Here is an 18,007-nt window from a genome sequence, read left to right as displayed (position 1 = left end):
CAGTCGGCCTGCTTTCCCGGCTGCTCGGGATCTGCCAGGGGGTAACTAACGGCGGCTAAGCTACCTTGGTCCGCACCGACTACAGGGGCCTGGCTAGCTGTAGAATTTTCCAAGGTGCGGAGCCGAGTCTCCAATTCGCCCAGCCTGGCCTCCAAAGCTATGACTAAGCTACACTTATTACAAGTACCGTTACTGCTAAAGGAGGCCGAGGAATAACTAAACATTTCACACCCAGAGCAGAAAAGTGCGGGAGAGACAGGAGAAGCCGCCATGCTAAATCGGCTAAGAGCTAGTAGCTGCGCTAAGCTAGCGGATTCCTAAAAACACGCAAAGTGAATAATGTGTAAATAATTTAGAGGTGATTCAGCAGAAGGAGTGCTTTAGTTAAGGCACGTGATGATTACACTGTGAAACAAATCGTAATCTAGATAACTAGATCAATCTAACTGCGCAGATTAAACAGCTAACAGATACAGAAAAACACCGCTGTGCTCCGGAACAGGAAGTGATACAATACCGCAGTGAGAGCCAACCACCCAAATGGCCTAAAGCGAATGAGACAGCAGTTTGGCAGCAGCTGGACAAGGACCTCAGCGTCATCCTGGAACACTCATTACATGGACAGGTGGAGACCAAGCTGAACAGGATTGGGGATATACTGTATGAGGAATGCAGAGGCAGGTTCGGGATACTGGCAGCGAAGCAGAGCGCTGGCCCAAAGCAGAAGGGGAGGAGGGAGAGGGAGATCGAGGCACTGGTGAAGAGGGGGCGTCACCTTCGAAAGCAGTGGAGGAAGGCGAACCCAGAGGAGAAGGAGGGCCTGAAGCCACTGTGGGAGGAGGTGAAAGAGAGCATCGCCAGCCTATGGAGGGCAGAGCACATCCGCAGGCGTAGAAGGCGGAAGGAGAAGGAGAGAAGCAGCTTCTTTAGGAACCCCTACCAGCATGCAAGACGGCTGCTTGAGGATAAGAGGAGCGGGACGCTGGAGATCAGTCAGTCAGAGCTGGAGAATTACCTCAAGGAACTCTACAGCGACCCAGTGAGACAAACCCCGCTTGGACTACCAGGGTATGTTCCTCGCCCAGTTCCACCATCTCACCTTTTTGACGTTGCTCTGCCCAAGCTCAGTGAGGCAGTAGAGGTTGTTCGGAAAGCAAGAGCAGCCTCAGCCCCAGGCCGCAATGTGATACCCTATAGGTTGTATAAGCACTGCCCAGGGGTCCTGAAACACTTATGGACGCTCCTGAGAGTGGCCTGGAACAACCAAGTCATCCCGTCAGAGTGGCAAAGAGCAGCCACTGTCTTCATCCCAAAGGAGGCGAATTCCACCACCATTGGCCAGTTCAGAAGTATTGCACTCCTGAACGTCGAAGGCAAGATCTTCTTTGCCATCCTTGGCAAGAGGTTGACCAGCTACCTCACAAACAACGGGTACATTGACACTAGCTGCCAGAAGGCCGGGCTGCCAGGCTTCCCAGGGTGCGTGGAACACTTGGCTGTAATATGGGAGTAGATCCAGCGAGCAAAAAGAGAGAAAAGTGACCTGCATGTAGTTTGGCTAGATCTCGCCAATGCATACGGGTCAGTCCCCCACCAACTCATCGAATTTGCCCTGGAATTCTTCTATATCCCCATCTGCATCTGCATTCGCACCCTGGTGTCAAGCTACTTCACAGACCTTCAGATGTGCTGTACCCATCAAGATTTCATCACAAGCTGGCAACGACAGGAAGTTGGTATTGCTATGGGATGTTCAATCTCCCCCATCTCCCCCAGCCTTTGAGATCATCCTCATAGGGGCAAGGAAGATGGTGGGAGGGGTGAAATTACCATCTGGACAAAGGCTGCCACCAGTGAGAGGCTATATTGACGATGTCACCACCATCCTCCAGACAGCAGCATGCACGGTGAGACTGCTGACGTGGATCGGCGAGCTTGTGGGCTGGGCAAGAATGAAAATCAACCTGCGAAGTCATGTAGCCTGTTCCTAAGGAAAGGGTCAGGAGCGACTATACCATCTTTGTCGCAGGTGGCGAGGAGATCTCGTTACTGGCTAGCCAACCCGTCCGCAGCCTCGGGCAGACCTATACAGCAGACCTCTCCGACAAGCAGATGGGGGATGCAGTGAGGAAGCAGCTTGCCGATGGCTTGGCAAGGATCAGCGAGAGCCAGCTCCCTGGCAAGTACAAAGTATGGATCTACCAACTCATGCTGTATCCAAGGGTGATGTGGAAGCTGAAAATGTGTGAAGTCCCCTCGTCAGTGGCAGATAAGATGGACAGATTAGCAAACCTGTACATCAAGAAGTGGCTGGGACTGCCGAGATGCCTTTCAGACGTGGGGCTATTCAGGAGGAACACGCTGCAACTGCCTTTTCAATCCATCAGCCAGGGATACAGGCAGGAAAAGGCCCGACTGGTGCTGGAGCTAAGGGATTCCACTGACCAGCTAGTGAGAGCAGCTGGCTCTCAAGTGCGAACAGGGAGGAAGTGGAAAGCCCACGAGGAGGTTGACATGGCCATCAGCAGGTTGAAACACCGGGAGGTCATTGGACGAGTCCAGGAGGGTTGAGCAGGGTTGGGCAGAGGCGAGGCCCCCATCTTCTGGTCCAAAGCTTCCAAGAAACAAAGAAGAGCCATGGTGGTGGCAGAGGTGGCAAGGATGGAGCAAGACCGGCTACGTGTCAAAGCGGTGACTCAAAGCCGTCAAGGAGGCTGGATGACTTGGGAAGGCATCACAGAAAGGCCCATGTCATGGGCTGACCTGTGGAAGATCCGCCAGGCCAGACTCAGCTTCCTTATCAGGGCCACCGATGACACCCTGCCTTGTCCCTGAAACCTCCACTTATGGTTTGGTACGGAAGAAAGCTGCCCCCTGTGCAACACCATCAATGCAGGCCTCCAACATATCCTCTCAGGCTGCAAGGCCGCACTATCTCAAGGCTGCTACAGGTGGCGGTATGATCTGGTGCTGAAAAAGCTGGCAGAGGTGGCAGAGGCATGCAGACAACAGGCCAACAGCAAACCTCCTGTCCCAGCGAGACCTCCCATCCCTTTCGTAAGAGCTCATAGAGTGCACTGGTGGAGGTGCGTCAGGCAGCAATGCCCAGCAGGTATTCCAACAGCCTGTATCTTCAAATCAGGCTGTCACTATTAACTATTAAAATTGTGGCTGTCAAAATAAAGCGTTATTTTAGATTAATTACAGCACCTATCATGCCTTAAGTCACACTTTGCTCCATTTTGTTTTGACGTCAGTGACTTGATCTGTGAATAAAGACACATTTCTGAGAGCAATAAACCTGTTAATGTCAATACTTTTTTTACCAAAGTAACTTGCTTTGATAACTTATTGTTAAATCTCAAATGTGGGAGTTTGTGCGTTTACGGACATCCATCCATCCATTTTCTTCCGCTTTATCCGGAGTTGGGTCGCGGGAGCAGCAGCTCAAGCAAAGCAGCCCAGACCTCCCAATCCACACACACCTCCTCCAGCTCCTCCGGGGGAACCCCAAGGCATTCCCAAGCCAGCCAAGAGATATAGTCCCTCCAGCGTGTCCCCGGGGCCTCCTCCCAGTGGGATGGGCCCGGAACACCTCTCCAGCGAGGCGTCCAGGGGGCATCCGGAAAAGATGCCCGAGCCACCTCAACTGACTCCTTTCGATGTGGAGGAGCAGCGGCTCGACTCCGAGCTCCTCCCAAGTGACCGAGCTCCTCACCCTATCTCTAAGGGAGTGCCCAGCCACCCTGCGGAGGAAACTCATCTCGGCCGCTTGTACTCGCGATCTCGTTCTTTCGGTCATGAGCCAAATCTCATGACCATAGGTGAGGATTGGAACGTAGATCGATCGGTAAATCGAGAACTTTGCCCCCCTACTCAGCTCTCCTTTCACCACGACGGTCCGACACAGCGACCGCACCACTGCAGACGCTGCACCGATCTGTCCACTGATCCCACGCTCCACCCGTCCCCCACTCGCGAACAAGACCCCGAGATACCTAAACTCCTCCACTTAAGGCAAGGACACCCCACCGACCTGAAGAGGGCAAAGCACCCCCTTCCGGTCGAGAACCATGGCCTCGGACCTGGAGGTGCTGATCTCCATCCCGGACGCCTCACACTCGGCCGCAAACCGCCCCAGTGCACGCCGAAGGTCCTGATTTGACGAAGCCAACAGAACCACATCGTCCGCAAACAGCAGAGACGAGATTCTGTGGTTCCCAAACCAGACCCCTTCTACACCCTGGCTGCGCCTAGAAATTCTGTCCATAAAATAATTAACAGAACTGGTGACAAAGGGCAGCCCTGGCGGAGGCCAATGTGCACTGGAAACAGGTTTGACTTACTACCGACAATGCGAACCAAGCTCCTGCTGCGGTCGTACAGGGACCGGATAGCCCTTAGCAAAGGACCCTGGACCCCGTACTCCCGAAGCACTCCCCACAGGGTGCCCCGAGGGACACGGTCGAACGCCTTCTCCAGATCCACAAAACACATGTGGACTGGTTGGGCGAACTCCCATGAACCCTCGAGCACCCGATGGAGCGTGTAGAGCTGGTCCAGTGTGCTGCAACCAGGACATAAACCACACTGCTCCTCCTGAATCCGAGGTTCGACCAGCGGTCGAATTCTCCTCTCCAGTACTCTGGAATAGACCTTACTGGGGAAGCTGAGGAGTGTGATCCCCCTATAGTTGGAACACACCCTCCGGTCCCCCTTCTTAAACAGAGGGACCACCACCCCGGTCTGCCAATCCAGAGGCACTGTCTCCAATCGCCATGCGATGTTGCAGAGGCATGTCAGCCAAGACAGTCCCACAACATCTAGAGACTTAAGGTACTCAGGATGGATTTCATCCACCCCAGGAACCTTGCCACTATGCAACTATAAGCCTTAGCGAAAAGGAAAGTTTTAAGCCTAATCTTAAAAGTAGAGAGGGTATCTGTCTCCCTGATCTGAATTGGGAGCTGGTTCCACAGGAGAGGAGCCTGAAAGCTGAAGGCTCTGCCTCCCATTCTACTCTTACAAACCCTAGGAACTACAAGTAAGCCTGCAGTCTGAGAGCGAAGCGCTCTATTAGGGTGATATGGTACTACGAGGTCCCTAAGATAAGATGGGACCTGATTATTCAAAACCTTATAAGTAAGAAGAAGAATTTTAAATTCTATTCTAGAATTAACAGGAAGCCAATGAAGAGAGGCCAACACGGGTGAGATATGCTCTCTCCTGCTAGTCCCCGTCAGTACTCTAGCTGCAGCATTTTGAATTAACTGAAGGCTTTTTAGGGAACTTTTAGGACAACCTGATAATAAAGAATTACAATAGTCCAGCCTAGAGGAAATAAATGCATGAATTAGTTTTTCAGCATCACTCTGAGACAAGACCTTTCTGATTTTAGAGATATTGCGTAAATGCAAAAAGGCAGTCCTACATATTTGTTTAATATGCGCTTTGAATGACATATCCTGATCAAAAATGACTCCAAGATTTCTCACAGTATTACTAGAGGTCAGGGAAATGCCATGCTTCTAAGATTTGTGGGGCCAAGTACAATAACTTCAGTTTTATCTGAGTTTAAAAGCAGGAAATTAGAGGTCATCCATGTCTTTATGTCTGTAAGACAATCATGCAGTTTAGCTAATTGGTGTGTGTCCTCTGGCTTCATGGATAGATAAAGCTGGGTATCATCTGCGTAACAATGAAAATTTAAGCAATACCGTCTAATAATACTGCCTAAGGGAAGCATGTATAAAGTGAATAAAATTGGTCCTAGCACAGAACCTTGTGGAACTCCATAATTAACTTTAGTCTGTGAAGAAGATTCCACATTTACATGAACAAACTGTAATCTATTAGACAAATATGATTCAAACCACCGCAGCGCAGTGCCTTTAATACCTATGACATGCTCTAATCTCTGTAATAAAATTTTATGGTCAACAGTATCAAAAGCAGCACTGAGGTCCAACAGAACAAGCACAGAGATAAGTCCACTGTCCGAAGCCATAAGAAGATCATTTGTAACCTTCACTAATGCTGTTTCTGTACTATGATGAATTCTAAAACCTGACTGAACCTCTTCAAATAGACCATTCCTCTGCAGGTGATCAGTTAGCTGTTTTACAACTACCCTCTCAAGAATCTTTGAGAGAAAAGGAAGGTTGGAGATTGGCCTATAATTAGCTAAAATAGCTGGGTCAAGTGATGGCTTTTTAAGTAATGGTTTAATTACTGCCACCTTAAAAGCCTGTGGTACATAGCCAACTAACAAAGATAAGTTGATCATATTTAAGATTGAAGCATTAAATAATGGTAGGACTTCCTTGAGCAGCCTGGCAGGAATGGGGTCTAATAAACATGTTGATGGTTTGGATGAAGTAACTAATGAAAATAACTCAGACAGAACAATCGGAGAGAAAGAGTCTAACCAAATACCGGCATCACTGAAAGCAGCCAAAGATAACGATACGTCTTTGGGATGGTTATGAGTAATTTTTTCTCTAATAGTCAAAATTTTGTTAGCAAAGAAAGTCATGAAGTCATTACTAGTTAAAGTTAATGGAATACTCAGCTCAATAGAGCTCTGACTCTTTGTCAGCCTGGCTACAGTGCTGAAAAGAAACCTGGGGTTGTTCTTATTTTCTTCAATTAGTGATGAGTAGAAAGATGTCCTAGCTTTACGGAGGGCTTTTTTATAGAGCAACAAACTCTTTTTCCAGGCTAAGTGAAGATCTTCTAAATTAGTGAGACGCCATTTCCTCTCCAACTTACGGGTTATCTGCTTTAAGCTACGAGTTTGTGAGTTATACCACGGAGTCAGACACTTCTGATTTAAAGCGCTCTTTTTCAGCGGAGCTACAGCATCCAAAGTTGTCTTCAATGAGGATGTAAAACTATTGACGAGATACTCTAACTCCCTTACAGAGTTTAGGTAGCTACTCTGCTCTGTGTTGGTATATGACAATAGAGAACATAAAGAAGGAATCATATCCTTAAACCTAGTTACAGCGCTTTCTGAAAGACTTCTAGTGTAATGAAACTTATTCCCCACTGCAGGGTAGTCCATCAGGGTAAATGTTATTAAAAAATGATCAGACAGAAGGGAGTTTTCAGGGAATACTGTTAAGTCTTCTATTTCCATACCATAAGTCAAAACAAGATCTAAGATATGATTAAAGTGGTGGGTGGACTCATTTACTTTTTGAGCAAAGCCAATAGAGTCTAATAATAGATTAAATGCAGTGTTGAGGCTGTCATTCTCAGCATCTGTGTGGATGTTAAAATCGCCCACTATAAGTATCTTATCTGAGCTAAGCACTAAGTCAGACAGAAGGTCTGAAAATTCACAGAGAAACACACAGTAACGACCAGGTGGACGATAGATAATAACAAATAAAACTGGTTTTTGGGACTTCCAATTTGGATGGAAAAGACTAAGAGACAAGCTTTCAAATGAATTAAAGCTCTGTCTAGGTTTTGATTAATTAATAAGCTGGAATGGAAGATTGCTGCTAATCCTCCGCCCCGGCCCGTACTACGAGCATTCTGACAGTTAGTGTGACTCGGGGGTGTTGACTCATTTAAACTAACATATTCATCCTGCTGTAACCAGGTTTCTGTTAGGCAGAATAAATCAATACGTTGATCAATTATTATATCATTTACCAACAGGGACTTAGAAGAGAGAGAGACCTAATGTTTAATAGACCACATTTAACTGTTTTAGTCTGTGGTGCAGTTGAAGGTGCTATATTATTTTTTCTTTTTGAATTTTTTTGCTTAAATAGATTTTTGCTGGTTATTGGTGGTCTGGGAGCAGGCACCGTCTCTACGGGGATGGGGTAATGAGGGGATGGCAGGGGGAGAGAAGCTGCAGAGAGGTGTATAAGACCACAGCTCTGCCTCCTGGTCCCAACGCTAGACAGTCACAGTTTGGAGGATCCAAGAAAATTCTAGAATTGAGAGCTGCTCCATCTAAAGTGGGATGGATGCCGTCTCTCCTAACAAGACCAGGTTTTCCCCAGAAGCTTTGCCAATTATCAATGAAGCCCACCTCATTTTTTGGACACCACTCAGACAGCCAGCAATTCAAGGAGAACATGCGGCTAAACATGTCACTCCCGGTCTGATTGGGGAGGGGCCCAGAGAAAACTACAGAGTCCGACATTGTTTTTGCAAAGTTACACACCGATTTAATGTTAATTTTAGTGACCTCCGATTGGCGTAACCGAGTGTCATTACTGCCGACGTGAATTACAATCTTACCAAATTTACGCTTAGCCTTAGCCAGCAATTTCAAATTTCCTTCAATGTCGCCTGCTCTGGCCCCCGGAAGACAATTGACAATGGTTGCTGGTGTCGCTAACTTCACATTTCTCAAAACAGAGTCGCCAATAACCAGAGTTTGATCCTCGGCGAGTGTATCGTCGAGTGGGGAAAAACGGTTAGAGATGTGAACGGGTTGACGGTGTACACGGGGCTTCTGTTTAGGGCTACGCTTCCTCCTCACAGTCACCCAGTCAGCCTGCTTTCCCGACTGCCCGGGATCCGCCAGGGGGGAACTAACGGTGGCTAAGCTACCTTGGTCCGCACCGACTACAGGGGCCTGGTTAGCTGTAGAATTTTCCACGGTGCGGAGCCGAGTCTCCAATTCGCCCAGCCTGGCCTCCAAAGCTACGAATAAGCTGCACTTATTACAAGTACCGTTACTGCTAAAGGAGGCCGAGGAATAACTAAACATTTCACACCCAGAGCAGAAAAGTACGGGAGAGACAGGAGAAGCCGCCATGCTAAACCGGCTAAAAGCTAGTAGCTACGCAACCTAGTGGATTCCTAAAAACACGCAAAGTGAATAATGTGTAAATAATTTAGAGGTGATTCAGCAGAAGGAGTGCTTTAGTTAAGGCACCAGACAGGCCATGAAGCAGCACAAGTAACGCACGGCAACAGCGAACGCACGACAATGGTGCAAAAATAAAATAAAAATCCACTAGACAGGCTGTGGAGCAGCACAGGCAACGCACGACAGTGGTAAAAAATAAAATAAAAATCCACTATATACATCCAAATATGTATGCTGTGTGTGTTTCAGATGGTTTTCTCAGAGTCACCGCTGCAATGGTTCATGCCACAGAATGGGACACCTTTGTCATCATCATCATGTTATGTTTCACTATGAATTTTGAATAAATTTGTACTTTTTGCTAAAATGTCTCCACGTTTGTGTAACATCATTTTGATTTGTAAAAGTTACCAAGGTTTACTGATTTAAAGGCTAACAGTTTGAAAAGCTGTTTAAGCATAATCCAGTAGTAAAATAAGTTTTACATTTAATGGGGTCATAAATGTAACAGACAGTAAAACTGGTTGTTCAAAATTCCTTGATGTAATGGTGCCTTCACTGACGTGACTAAACCTTTTTGTTTATGTTAAATACCATTTGGTAAAATCTCAGTTTAGACATTATTCCAGCCAGAGATTCAGCCAGGTGTAGTGTGCAGTGTCTTCTGGAGCGGCAAAACCCAAATTAAAAATTCTTAGTAATCAATCAATCAACTTTTTTTTTTATATAGCGCCAAATCACAACAAACAGTTGCCCCAAGGCGCTCCAAGTAATGAACCAAAATGTTTTTTACTGTTGACTCAGAATGAAATGACAAATTATGATACAGTCACATGAGTCAAATTGTTTACTGCAACAAAAAAGAGCAAATACATACACACAAAAAAAGCAACACAAACTATATAAAAGTTTCATGTGTCTGTAGTCTGGGTTGGGGGCACAGGTCACATGCCCCGGTCATGCATCACGTGCACAAGATATGCCTGATTAAATGCAGCATCCACCATCGTTGCTTCCTCAAGGATCAGTCGGACGTGTCGATCACACTGAACCCAGTTCAGCCTCAGCCTCAACGTCACTCAAGATGGACAGATTCTCCTGCTGGAAAAGGCTCCCTTTTTCCTCTTGCCTGGACAATAATGAAGGTAGAAATGGGAAAGAAAGTTTAAAAAAAAAAAAAACCTTCAGTCTCTGTATGATCATTCCCCAGAGTTTCAGTTATCTTGGTCACTTTGCATAAAAATTATGTTCTTTCAAAATTGTCCTCCAACAAATCAGATCATTTGGAGCATCATTTTGAAAGAACATGACTTTTTTGCAAAGCGATCAAGATAACTGAAACTTTGGGAAGGTCCACCTTTGTGGGTTATTACAATATTTATGGGTTCTGGATTTTTTTTTTTTTTTTTTGGTGGGGGGGGTCACCCTGTCGTATTTGGGAAAGTTAAGGTAATGTGAGACATGTTATTCTTACCTGTGATGACACGTTCCTGTGTGCTGGTCGAACCCTCCTCGCTTATGGAACTGGATTCTTTAACAAAAACACAAAATAGCGACATGTTTAAAAAAAAAAAAACATCACCGTAATGACACTAAATGAGTCAAATGTACACGTTTGTTGTCTTGCTGATTTTAGGTGTTTTTCTGTCAGAAGTTAATACTTTGGAGCACGGAGTTAGCTAGCTTGCTAGTTAGCAGCCAGCTAGCTCACTGTGTCCGCGTACATGAGACAACGATGTTACTTTAACACAAGTTTAGACTCACAATCTTAGTTTGTTACTGTGCCTCCCACCAATGGGATAAGTAACGTTAAACGGTGCTTTCAAGCAGACTACAGACACAAAAACACTTACCGGTCGTTGCTTCTAACAAAGCCGAGTCGTGGTCATCCTGCCTCCCGTTGCTCGCCGGTCAGTGTCCGTAAACAGCGTTCCTGCGGTCGAACCGTTTCCAGCCCTTACGGTCTGACCTGCTCCGGTCGTTGTGGTCCTGTAATCACTTAAGCTTTTTCAGCTGTTGTCTGAGTTGCTGTAATGTCGGGTGAGCCGAGTGCGGCCAAAGACTGGGAGATTTTCTCATTTCGGATCGCTTTATCCACCACACAGAAACGTCCGCAACTCACCCACAGACCACGGTGTGGTTTTGTTATGTGTAAAAAAAACAAAAAAAAAAACGCAGTGAAACGAAAGAAAACGATGGTCGCTGTAACGCTGCTGTGACTATTTAAAAATGGCGTGTTTTGATTTTCGTTTCGGACGGCGCGCTCATGACTCTTCCAGTGACGACATTCTCTGACCAATCAGTGGCCAGCAGCCTACTGACGTCACATTTTAGTATCAGCTTGGCTCGCTTGGAACTGCTCCTGAGCAGGTACTAAAAAAAGCACCTGGTACCAGGTACTAACCCTCGTGAAACCGAGTAGAGTCTAGCCGAGTAGTGCCGAGTAGTGCTACTTTTGTGAAGTAGAAAAGCGCCAATAGTGAACCCATGTTAACGCACCATGAGATGATATGAGACAGGTGGACTGACTGGGACCACGAAACAGCAAACATGAGACATAGTGAAACCATGTTAACACACCATGAGATGATATGAGAAAGGTGGACTGACTGCGACCATGAAACCCCTGTGCAAAGACCAAGACAAAAGCTGAGGTGAAGGCACGGCAATGCACCGGGACAATCCGCCACAGAGTTGGTGAGAACTGAAGTGGCTCAGTTGCAAGTTGCAGATAAAAGTTCAACTAAAACAATAAACTCACAGGAGACAAACAAGGCAACTGTAATCAGAAAATCAAAATCTACATAAATTGTAGGTGTGGTAACAGTTTGTACAAAAATGACAGAACGTCTTCATAAACTTTATATTCTTGACATAATAGGACAGTGTCTGTGCACGTGTTTGTATCCATAAACACAGACATTATATTTGTGTTCCAGAGTTTGAGAGAACCCACTATCCAGATGTGTTTGCTCGAGAACGCCTGGCAAATAAAACTGATCTACCTGAGGCCCGGATACAGGTGCTGTCTACCTTTATGTGTGTGTGTCATTTTTTTTAGAATCTTTATGTTGTTCAACTTATGAGGTCTGTTAGAAAAGTATCTGACCTTTTTATTTTTTTCAAAAAACCTGATGGATTTGAATCACGTGTGCTTGCATGAGCCAACCTTAAACCTTCGTGCGCATGCGGGAATTTTTTTCATGCCTGTCGATTGCGTCATTTGCTTGTAAGCAGCCTTTGTGTGAGGATGGGTGGAGTCTGTCGTCATTTTTTTCTTTGCAAGGAAAATGGCGGAATGACTGGATCAAATTTTGCCAGAAACTGGGCGACAGCCAGGTGGAAACCATTCGGATTATTCAGACGGCTTTCGGTGATGATCCTATGGGCATCACACAGATTAAGGAGCGGTACAACCGGTTTAAAGACGGGCGCACAACGGTGGAGAGCGAGTCGCTGCTCCGGTCGGCCATCAACATGCTGAAACGACCAGATAATTTCCAAAGTGAACGCTGTGGTGATGCAGGACCGTCGTGTGACTATCCGAGAAATTGTGGAAGAGGTGGGCATGTTACAGCATGTTGCATCATGTTCGGATAGTCACATGACGGTCCCGCATCAACACAGCGTTCACTTTGGAAATGATCTGGTCGTTTCAGCATGTTGATGGCCGCCTGGAGCGCGGCTCGCTCTCCACCGTTGTGTGGCCATCTTTAAACCGGTTGTACCGCTCCTTAATCTGTGTGATGCCCATGGGATCGTCACCGAAAGCCGTCTGAATAATCAGAATGGTTTCCACCTGACTGTCGCCCAGTTTCTGGCAAAATTTGATGCAGTCGCGCTGCTCCAGTCGTTCTGCCATTTTCCTTGCAAAGAAAAAAATGACGAGAGACTCCACCCATCCTCACACAAAGGCTGCTTACAAGCAAATGACCCAATCGACAGGCGTGAAAAACTCACGCATGCGCACGAAGGTTCAAGGTTGGCTCATGCAAGCACACGTGATTCAAATCCATCAGGTTTTTGAAAAAAATAAAATTGTCGGATACTTTTCTAACAGACCTCGTATATACACAGACTACCCATCTGCATCTCCATCTGTCTGCCTGCCTTTCTGTCCACCAGACTGTTAGCATGCCTGACTGTCTGTTTGACATTTTCTTTGCCTGAATGTCCATGTTTTTGTGTGTCTGCCTGCCTGCCTGGCTGTGTGTCTGTGTGTCTCACACTTTAGTCTGTGCAGAATTTTGAGTATATTTGCTTTGTTTACCACCTGCTAACCACCTGCATTCAGCAGGTGGACCACCCAGAAGGCAAGTCGAATGTGGACATAAACTGTCCCCTACAAAAAAAAAAAAAAAAAAGACAAGGAACAAAAACAACAGTATGAAACCCCATAATGCTGCACCCAAGGTGTTGGTGGAAAGCAAGTGGGGGGGTGGGGCACCTTGGCAGGACAAGCGCTGTGAATAGACAGTTCCTGGGTTTGATTCCTCCCCCGCACACATGCCTTCTTTTCCCGTTCTCTCTCACTCTCTCTGGAAATCAGCTGTTCATGGGGGGGGTGTCAGAGAGCCCTGCAAGGCTCTGGGCCGCTCCTGCTGAATATCACATCGTTCCCTGCCGCACACACAAGGTGTGTGTTACACTTCCACCCGGTCCCACAACGGGCCTGTCCAGTCCCACTCCACCCATGACACACCACCAGTTTGGAGTATTTCCCAAAGTGCCACACGAATGCTGTGTGGGGAATTGAACAAATATAGTTTGAATGTCTCTTCGCACAACATTAATGCAAGCAGGTTTGCATGAATGACGTTCGACTGTCCATTCCTACAGCAGTACAAATGCAGTACAACTGACTCCACAGTCATTTGTATATTTCAGCACAAGCCAAGCATGAATGGGCCGACTGCTGTAGGAATGCTGTGCGAGGTGTTCAAGTGCAGTTCGAATGCAGCACGAATTGCCCAAGTGTCATTCGAATATCAATTTGTACGACATTCATGCAATTTGTGCTCTAGTGGTAGGGGTATTAACACTTGAAGTCACAACATTGAAAATAGACTTAAAGGACCTGTCGCATGTTTTTAACATCCCAGTTAGTAACACAACATCAAAGTATTCCTGACTGTAAGTCTCTCTGCGCACATGCGCTAATAATTATTGGTCTTTGATGGTTTTTATTGCTCTCCCTGAGCAAGTTAACAGGTGATTTTTTGGAAAAAGTCTTACTCAGCAATTCTCTGCATTTCTTGGCACGTGACATACATATCAGCAAAACAGAAACATCTCGATAGCCATCAGAGGGAAACAAATGCAGTTAATTAATGCTTCGATCTTAAATATGATCAATCTATCTTTATTAGTTGGCTATGTACCACAGGCTTTTAAGGTGGCAGTAATTAAACCATTACTTAAAAAGCCATCACTTCACCCAGCTATCTTAGCTAATTATAGGCCAATCTCCAACCTTCCTTTTCTCTCAAAAATTCTTGAAAGGGTAGTTGTAAAACAGCTAACTGATCATCTGCAGAGGAATGGTCTATTTGAAGAGTTTCAGTCAGGTTTCAGAATTCATCAGTGTTGTGTGTTGGGGGGGGGGTTTGGCTGGACAAGGTTGGGTTGTTGTGTTTATTTTCCTTCCCAGGTGATTTGGGGCTGTTCTCTGAGGAAAATGTGCTGCAGAAGAGTCTCTCTCCTTTGTTACAATGATTGGCTGCACCTGTTGCATTCTCGTGCGGCTCTCTATCAGGACAATCCACGACACCTGTGATGTTCACGTGCAGATCTGAGGACTTCCAGCTGGTACCAATGTAGTGATGAAGAGCTACATTTAAACCAGCAGTGAGTTGGATAAGATTGCCGGAGAATACGACCTTGTGATGACCGTGTGGGGACGCTGAGGGCCGTTTCAGAGTCTGACATCGCGCCTGTGAAGGAGGACGAGGGTGAGAGACAAATGTTGTCAGCACACGGCAGAGGTGAATATTCTGAAAAGTTTATCTGTGAATGTAAATTGGCGTCTTATACGCAGCTATAAGTAATTATTGGTGGAAAGTGTTTGGCGTGCTCCTCACGGCAGTGGCGTGCGGATTAATGATCCTCCACTAGCTGTGAGCAGTTGAAACCAGACCTAAACGTGTAGCTGATAAGTTTGCCTCTAAACAATATTTCGTAGTAATAAGTGTTGAATAATCTCATCTCTGTTCCTCCTTCGCAGAGTACAGTCTGGGAAAGTCACCTGGGGGGGGATGATGGCGGAACTCCTGAGTCCTGAACGTTCGGACTCCAACTGTTAAGACGCTGAGAGAGCGCACCGCCTTTTCACCTCACCAGAACTCTAATTATTTAGTATTTCATGTATAGCACAAAAGGGATAAAATAAATGTGTTTTCTTTTTGGAACTGCTTCTGATTATTTCATGCTGGGTTCAGTCAGACACTGGACCGCTCCTCAATCCGCATCTTATCCATAACAGAATTCTCCGGCCAAACCAATATGGACCCAGCGGCAGAAGCAGTTCCATTTCAGGAGAAAGTCCAGAAGCACCTGGAGATGATTTGGGAGCAAGTGCAGCACCTTTCGATTCAAATTAAACAGACAGACGCCCGTGTAACAGAGCTTGTAGCTCAGGCTGTTCCGCTTCCTGTGGTTGCAGCTCCGGTTCCATCGAGCCCGGTGCAGATAAATTCACCGTCCGGAGATTCGGATCCTGAACCGGTTATATGTCATCCGGAGCCCTATTCGGGAAATATGGAGGCTTGTGCGCCGTTTTTGATGCAGTGTTCTTTGGTTTTTGCTCAGCGACCGGCGTCTTTCTCCTCTGAGAGTAGCCGAGTCGCATATGTTGTTAATCTGTTGCGAGGTGACGGCGTTGTGGAGCAATAAATCATCACTGCTAGAATCCTTTGACGAATTTTCCCGTGAACTTCGTTTGGTTTTTGATCATCCGGTGAAAAACAAATACCGTGGTTCAACGATTGCTGAACCTCCGACAGGGGCGATGAAGCGCAGCTGATTATTCTGTGGATTTTCAAATCTTTTCCACTCAGTCTGGTTGGAATGCTGCTGCTTTGAGGGGGGTGTTTGTAGATGGGTTGAATGACTCCCTGAAAGATGAGCTAGCCGTCCGTGATGAACCGAAGGATTTAGATGAGTTAATATCCTTGGTTATTCGTCTAGACAATCGGATTAAGGTGCGTGGACGAGAGAGAGGGTGAGCATCCGAGCGGGGTGTTTTGTCTCGGGGTTTTCCCCAACATAAGTCCGGACCGCCTCTTCTTCGTTCCTCTGAGACTCCTCCGACGGGACCTCTAGCTCCTCTAGTGGACGAGCCAATGCAACTTGGAAGGGTCAAAACAGCCATATTGCCCCGGTCAAACGAGCATCAGGAGACCGCATCTTAATATGGCTCCAGGTGTTTATGGACATTTTTGTGGGATATAAATGGGAGTTCTTGTGAACCAGTTTTTGTGTGTAGCACTTGAGGTAGTTCTGGTGGGGTGAACAGGCTTGCTGGTTGGAGTTTGTTTGGACTCAGGTAAGCGTGTTTTTTTTTTTATTGTTTATAGTTATTTAATTTTTGTTGGCAGAATGGGTCGTTTTGTTTTGTTGGTTTTTATTTCCCTGTCCCCTAACCCCAGCCTCACACACTCCTGGCCGTTCGTCTTTGGTGTTGTGGGCTGGTGCAGGTTGGTTGCTGGGCATTCCCATGAGGACCTCTGCACCTGGGGGGGGGGTCCAGGGCTCTTTTCTTAGATTTAGTTGTTTCCCGGTTCCTCTCCAGCCTCAGCGTGCCTCTGACCGTTCGCCATTGGCATTGCTGAGGTGTCGGGCAGTGGGGATATACTCCAGTCAGAGCGGTGGGGCCAATCAGTGCCGTACGCCTTTTCCACTGCCCACCCCTCCCGGTAGGCTGGAGTATGGTCGGGGGGTCAACACAGGCCGTCTTGCCGGTTTTCCCCTGCCCTTGGGAGTGGAGCCGGGTTGCGTTTTTCCTATTGGCTTCTCCGGCTTAGTAGTCCTGTGCCGATTGCCATGACGTCTTTCCCGACGGACCTGGAGGGTCTTTTGGGGTGCTGGGGAGGTCAATGGGGCTTTCTGTAGTTTTTGTTTGCTCCTGGGGTGGTTTTTGGAAATCCCTGGGGGTTTGGGGTTTTTGTTTCCTCCTGTTTCCCCCCGGGGTTTGATGGGACGGTCCTCCGGGGGGGAGGTTGACTGTGGGGCCGACCGGCCGTGTTGGGCTGGGGCGGGGTTCCTGGGTTGTGGGGGTGCCTCCTGGGGTTTGATGGGACGGTCCTCTGGGGGACATTAAGGCTCCCGTGTATGCCTGTGGATTCCTGGATGGCTCCCGCTGTGGTCGTTGCTCCTGGGGTTGACGACGATGTCCTCTGGGGGAAGTCGGGCTCCGCATGTTGGGGGAGGGCGTTGTTTGTTTTTTCATTTGACCTGTGTTCTACTGTGTTGGGGGGTTTTTGGGTTTGTGTGTTTTTTGTTCCTCCCCAGGGTTTGATGGGACAGTCCTCTGGGGGGGATGTTGGGTTGGGTATTGTGTTTTTCTTTTGTGTTTACCCCGGTGTGCTTCCCTGGGGTATGTTTGTGGTACTCTCTGGGGGGGATGCTGGGAGTCTTTTTTTGTGTGTGTGTTTTGTTTTTGTGTTTGGGATTGTTTCGGGATGTTTTTTTTTGTTTTGATGCCGGCCAGCCTTTCTGCCGCATCTCCCGGCTTTGCTGCCTGGTGTGATCTCTGCCCTCCTCCTGCTTTGGCCTTTGATGTGTGGGGTGGTTTTTGGGTCTGGTTTGTGCGGTCGCCGGGAGGCTTCCCGTTGACGGGGGGGTACTGTTGTGTGTTGGGGGGGTTTGGCTGGACAAGGTTGGGTTGTTTTGTGTTAATTTTCCTTCCCAGGTGATTTGGGGCTGTTCTCTGAGGAAAATGTGCTGCAGAAGAGTCTCTCTCCTCTGTTACGATGATTGGCTGCGCCTGTTGCATTCTCGTGCGGCTCTCTATCAGGACAATCCACGACACCTGTGATGTTCACGTGCAGATCTGAGGACTTCCAGCTGGTACCAATGTAATGATGAAGAACTACATTTAAACCAGCAGTGAGTTGGATAAGATTGCCGGAGAATATGACCTTGTGACGACCGTGTGGGGACTTTGAG

General features: G+C 47.2%; 1 protein-coding gene across 1 annotated transcript in view; it reads left to right on the top strand.

Annotated features, from left to right (window-relative positions):
• LOC117515211 (paired box protein Pax-6-like) overlaps positions 1-18,007 on the top strand; it is a 353,676-nt gene that overhangs the window by 262,418 nt on the left and 73,251 nt on the right. Inside the window, exon 6 of the mRNA XM_034175687.1 lies at positions 11,782-11,864. Within this exon, the coding sequence (XP_034031578.1) occupies positions 11,782-11,864 (83 nt within the window). The remainder of the gene's footprint in view (positions 1-11,781; positions 11,865-18,007) is intronic.

Source organism: Thalassophryne amazonica, chromosome 8, assembly GCF_902500255.1.
Source record: "Thalassophryne amazonica chromosome 8, fThaAma1.1, whole genome shotgun sequence".
In the NCBI taxonomy this organism is placed as follows: Eukaryota; Metazoa; Chordata; class Actinopteri; order Batrachoidiformes; family Batrachoididae; genus Thalassophryne; species Thalassophryne amazonica.
Note: the sequence above shows the minus strand (reverse complement) of the source record. Positions and strands in the feature narration are given on the sequence as shown.